Genomic DNA, 5,771 nt, shown 5'->3' with positions numbered 1-5,771 from the left:
AATACAACTTCATCGAGATATAATTATATGTTGCTTTCTTGTATGAATATAATTGTATGTGATTGACTTCAGAAATTATTTAGGCCTAACTGTTATTTTTAAATTTTATTGAATTCGTCATTCCCTCACTAGTGTATAAAGTGAGGGAATGACGCTGAAGTGAAGGAATGATTCAAGATGAGTATATTATTAAATTTTTTTTTCTTCAATCGTGCCAGCCAATTTTATTTCCCAAACCTGTAAAAAATATAAAATATATAAGACTAAATTATAATAAATATTAGATATACTTAGTATGTTATCATTTTCAAACTTTAGGTAGATGTAACTTAGATAAAAACATGTATTAAAATAAGATACCATTCCCTCACTATTAGCGTCATTCCCTCACTTTTTAAATAGTGAAATTAATTAATTTATTTATTAATTAATTTAAAAAATAAAATAAATTAATAAATAAATTAATAAATTAATTTATTAAATTAATTAATTAATTTGTTAAATTAATTAATTAATTATTATAAATTAATTAATTATAAATTAATTATTTAAAAAATTAATTAATTTGAATATTAAGTATAATTTATAGGATATATACTTTCTTTATAATGCCATTGCATATTTCTATTAATATAAAAAGTTTCAGAGCTTTTTATTCACTTTACTTTTTTGGGATTTTATGAACTGAAAAATGACAGTTTTCGTGAGAATGACCCATATATATAATTAGATTTATTTGAAAAATTTTCCTTAAATTTCATTTCTTTTTAAATAACATCTTTTATTTTAGATAAAATGTCTATTGTACCTTTTATGCCACAACTCGCTTTATTAAGAAAAAAAATTGAAATAAGTTCTATGTTTTTCTTTATTGACGAAGAAGAAAATGAATCCTACTACTAAGTTCCAATAATTAGCGTAAAGGAAAAAGCATGAAGCATTGATTTTCTGATTGATGAAAGCCATTAATTTCCTTATAATGCTGATTTATGGTAGAAATGGCCATTACGTGATATCGCATTAACTATTACTTTCATAGCTCGCATTAACTATGACTCAAAGTAAGTTAGATTTGAATAAAAAGAAAATTATTAATAATTATCTTTTTATTCAAATTCGACAAAATCGAAGAAAATTTCTATTTTTGCGCGGTGCATCATTATTTTTTTGTTCAATTTAATGGCTATTTATTTCATTATTATTTGCGTTCTTATTTATTGATTATTATTTTTTGTTATTTTCAAGTAATTTGTTCAAAATGTATATCATATGAGAAAATAAAAAAAAATAAAAGATTTTAAATTCTGGTATCTGAAAAGAATGATGAAGTATTATTAATTTTTTCCCTAGCATTTTAAGTATTATTGTTTAATTACTGCTCATACTTATTCCATAACTGGTTTCTGGTTCTTTTCTAACTGACATCAGCAATACATAAAAAAGAAAATATTTCGAATTCTCAATGTGTTTTTTGTAAGAAATCTTTGAGTGTCTTTTTGATTTTAATTCTATTTAAACTGGAAAGCAAAATAACATAGGTTATTTATCTATACATTTATTAATTTAAACCAGAGAACAAATATAAAAATAGACGAAAAAAACGATGATTGATTTATAAACAATGTTGATTTAATTATTCAATGTGTGACATTGTTGTAATAGTATCGTTAATTTCTTTTTCATACTTTATTTCTTGTGATATGTCCAAATTTGTTCGATTCATCCAAAATCGAGTAACTGAATTTCAGCAAATGAAATCTTTCTGAATAACAATGTTCATCCATCTTGTACGAAACTTATTACAAATAACTTAGTTTTATCACCTCAAATTTGAAAGCCCATAATTCACAACTTAAAACGAGAGAGAATAATGATCGTATTATTGTGATAGCTAATTACCCAGTAGTCAATTTTCTTTCGATAGACTTTTAGAAACGCCACAGCATTTCGAGTTATGTTAAAGATTTCAAAAACTGCTTCAAATGATGTTTGTCTTCTTGTAGGCTGGAATGGTTCTTAAATCCAGCCAAATAATGTGTTTTATGACATCAGAACATTTTATGACTTTTCCTTCCTTCAGTAATCATATTTTTATTGAAAACAGTAATTTCAAATAACTTGATTATAAAAAGAACAATTAGATTATCATTATCTAAAAATATTAAAATTGAAATCTGGTGAAAATAAAAATAAAATAACTGAATTTGGAAAACAATCAAATCCAAGAAATTCCAAAATTATCGTTTTTTTTTCTTTCTTGTGCGTATTTTTTATTAATGCTTATGTTAGCCTTTTTACACAAGTAAAACTCTTTCTTTGTGGTATTGATATTGAAACAGATCTAGTCGTTAAGTGTGCGAACTTGGAACAACACCCGAAAGCTTACACGAGTATAACCTAAAACAACTCCCGTTTTCCCAGGGAGCAGAAATACCTTCATAGAAAGTTAGCTTTCATTTCAGATTCGACATTATATCTCATAATCAACAAAATAATGATAATGCACGCTTCCTAATTGAAAAAATTGTTATATGTCTTTGAATTAAGCTAATTGCTTTTACTGTTTTTATCAAAACTGCTGTTGTTGCTTTCATTTGCAAAATACACTGGGTTTAAAAAATTAAGAGAATTAGCAGATTTGGTCGATTATCTCTAGAACTACTAGACCGATTTTAATGAAATTCGATAAGTACATACATTGATACAATACAAAACAAATAACCATCAACAATTGTAATATGCTTGCATGATCGTGCGTAACACTTGTAGGAGTCGGAAAGTATTAAACAGCGGTTGCAGAATAAACAACAACAAAAATGGGCTAATGATATTGTCCCCTCTTACAGATTTGCAGGCCTTGTGGAGTAATTTCATACTTGAAATAAGGCGGTTTTTCATTTCCTGCTGTAATTGATCCTACTTGTAAGGCAACGCTGGTTTCATTCCCTGGATGGTTCGCGAAGGGGGGAAGTGAGTTGCAATTCAACTCTCCACACCGTTCCAGACATGCTTTATAGGGTTGAGGTCTGGATATCTGCATGGCGAATATTCTCACTCTCTAGAAATTCGTTGATCAGAAGAACTCTATGTGACCTCGCGTTATCGTCCCTAAAAATTAACTCATGGCTAACTGCACCCCTGAAGAAGCAAACATAGGGCTCCAAGACCTTATTTCTATACCTCACACCAGTCACAGAGCCTCTTTCAATGACATGGAGAGGTGTGCGGCCTTCCAACAGGATCCTGCCCAGATGTCAAAAAATACACAAAATCAAAAGATGACCTCAAAGAAAAACTTCGAATCAAATAATCAAGAAACCTCTACTATAACGTTTATTATAAAAAGGAAGATTTATTTACAACAAAATTACAGAATCGCCGAAAATTCAAAAGACAAATCTTAAACTCTCTCAAAACTATTATTTTCATTCTAAACTTACCATGGCAACCACCAAAAAAACTTCTCGTTGCAGTCTTTAAATAGGAACAAAAATAGGCTGCGCATAAGCACACAATATTTCACATCCTCCCACCTAAGTTAACAACATTAACAAAGCTAACTTACATAGCCAAAAGATATATTATGTTAAAATGACACTTTACAAGAATTTGAAATAAAAATTAAAGTTCTAAATCACTATGAAGTTTTTATAAAGATAGTTTGTCAGGTTTTCTAACAGCTCGTCCACTCCTAGTCACAACGGGAATTTTTGCAAAGCTCTTATCTTTCAAAGAAACTGGAATGTTGTCCTTTCTACTGTTATTGGTAATAAATTTCTCACACTTAGCAACTGGTAAACTTTCACCGGAAGAAATTTTCTAAAGGATACACCCTTTGTACTGCTCTGATTAGCTCTCCTTTGTTTAGTTTTCATTCTCACTTGGCGTACAACTCCATCAGTACCCGGCATTGTTTCCATCACTTTTCCAAGTGGCCATAAGATCCTTTTCTTGTTATCATCTCCAATGATCACAATATCACCTACTTTCAATGGTTGAAAGGTGTTCTTTTTCTGCCTAGTACACAGGGCGCCTAAATATTCTTGACGAAACCTTACTCGAAAAGCTTCTCTGATTGTTTGTAGGTATTGTATTCTCCTTCACAGATGATTGGGATCAGTTTTGGTTTTGATGTCCGGAACAAAGCTGGGTTTTATCTCTTTTAGGAAGTCTGCAGGTGTAAGAGCAGTAAGACTGGCGTCAGAACACACAGTTATCAAAGGTCTCTCGTTCAAAATGGCCTCACGTTTGCATAAAGCTGTTTGCATTTCTTCATATGTTAAACTCGCTCGACCTAAGGTTTTCTTCAGCAGACCTTTCATCATTCCAACAAGCCTTTCCCAGAAGCCTCCCCACCAGGGAGCACTAGGAGGTATGAATTTCCAGGTAATCTGCTGATCCCTCGCCTTAACAAAAACCTGTTTAAAATCAATGCAAGATAATGCCTTTGCACTCCCTGTAAAATTCGTTCCGTTATCGCTGTATACAATCGAAGGTTTTCCTCTTCTACAAACAAATCGATGGAAACATAGTAAAAATGCCTCAGTTGATAGTGATGTGACTAATTTAAGATGCGTAGCTCTATAAACGGCACAGGTAAAAATGCATATCCAGGCCTTTGAATTGTCTTTCAAAATCACAGGACCAGCAAAGTCCACTCCCGTTACTTGGAAAACAGCTGTATCTTGAACTCTATCAGCTGGTGGTGATGCAGTTGGTGGATCTACAGATTTGGCAGAAAAACGCTTGCAGACTACGCAAGATCTCAATACAGATTTTACTGTTCTTCTACCACACAGCAGCCAAAATCATTCTCTAAGAGAATTCAATGTGTAGGAAACACCAGCATGTCCATTTTTCTTATGTTCAAACAGTACTAAACGGTTTACTATAGAATTCTCTCCAGGTAAAATAGCAGGTGTTCTAAACTCTTCAAAATCATTTCTTTTATTTACAGTTGTTTTTAATCTATAGATTCCTTTCTCATCAATAAATACATCTAGAGTTTTAAGGCGTTTATCTGAAACTCCTGTAAATGACTCCCGCTGTATTAAGTATACAGTAGTTTTCTCAGCTTCTTCTAATTCCTTAACAGAAAGATCTCCTTTTCTTCTTTCTTCATTTTTGCAATTAAAAAGGAATCTCTTCACCCATGCCATAGTATGTACAATTTTCCGATAGTCAGAAATATTAGAACTCAAAAGTTTTGTCACTTCAAAATTTATCATTGAGGTTGTGACACCTTTTCTTCTCTCACAGTTTACTTCCTCCTCATTAACGACATCTTCAGACGAAGGCCACAAATCTTGAGGTAAGTGCAACCAACTGAGACCCCCTGATCATTGCAATCGCAGAATTTTTTGTGCAGAACATCCTCTACTTGGCAAATCAGCTGGGTTCATCGTCCCAGGAACATGTCTCCAGGTGTTAACATAAGTCTGCTCTCTGATTTCACGCACTCGATTGTAAACAAAAATGGCCCATTGTCCACTTCTTTTGATCCAGGCCAAAACAGTTGTGGAATCTGACCAAACAAACACTTCATCATGAGTTACCTCAGACAAAATTGAAGTTGAAAGACGAGATGCAATGGTTGCTGCCAGAAGTTCAAGTCGTGCTATTGTAATTTTCTCCTTTTCCTGTAGGGGCTACTTTACTTCTCGCCTGTAGTAATTGAACTCGTACATTATTCTCAGACTCCACTCTAATGTAAACAACCACAGCATAGGCCAATTTACTTGCATCGCAAAAGAAATGAATGGAAGACTTCT

At 32.0% G+C, this 5,771-nt stretch overlaps 1 protein-coding gene across 1 annotated transcript; it reads right to left on the bottom strand.

Moving 5' to 3' along the window:
- Nucleotides 1-4,100: 4,100 nt before the first annotated feature.
- Nucleotides 4,101-5,159, bottom strand: LOC122272959 (uncharacterized). The gene is made up of 2 exons (XM_087152868.1): nucleotides 4,844-5,159; nucleotides 4,101-4,753 (listed from the first exon to the last, which is right to left on the bottom strand). Exons 1-2 carry the CDS (start codon nucleotides 5,157-5,159, stop codon nucleotides 4,101-4,103), a joined length of 969 nt encoding a protein of 322 aa, XP_087008994.1.
- Between the last annotated feature and the right edge of the window lie 612 nt (nucleotides 5,160-5,771).

This window comes from Parasteatoda tepidariorum, chromosome 10 (assembly GCF_982258835.1).
Source record: "Parasteatoda tepidariorum strain Cologne lab strain chromosome 10, Ptep-v5.0, whole genome shotgun sequence".
NCBI lineage: Eukaryota > Metazoa > Arthropoda > Arachnida > Araneae > Theridiidae > Parasteatoda > Parasteatoda tepidariorum.
The sequence above is the reverse complement of the archived record's forward strand: the minus strand, read 5'-3'. Positions and strand labels throughout refer to the sequence as shown.

Coding starts and splice junctions, on each gene's coding strand:
- LOC122272959 (XM_087152868.1), bottom strand. CDS start 5,159: ATGGCATGGGTGAAGAGATTCCTTTTTAATTGCAAAAATGAAGAAAGA. Junction 4,754..4,843: donor TAAGAAAAATGGACATGCTG/GTGTTTCCTACA, acceptor GATCTTGCGTAG/TCTGCAAGCGTTTTTCTGCC.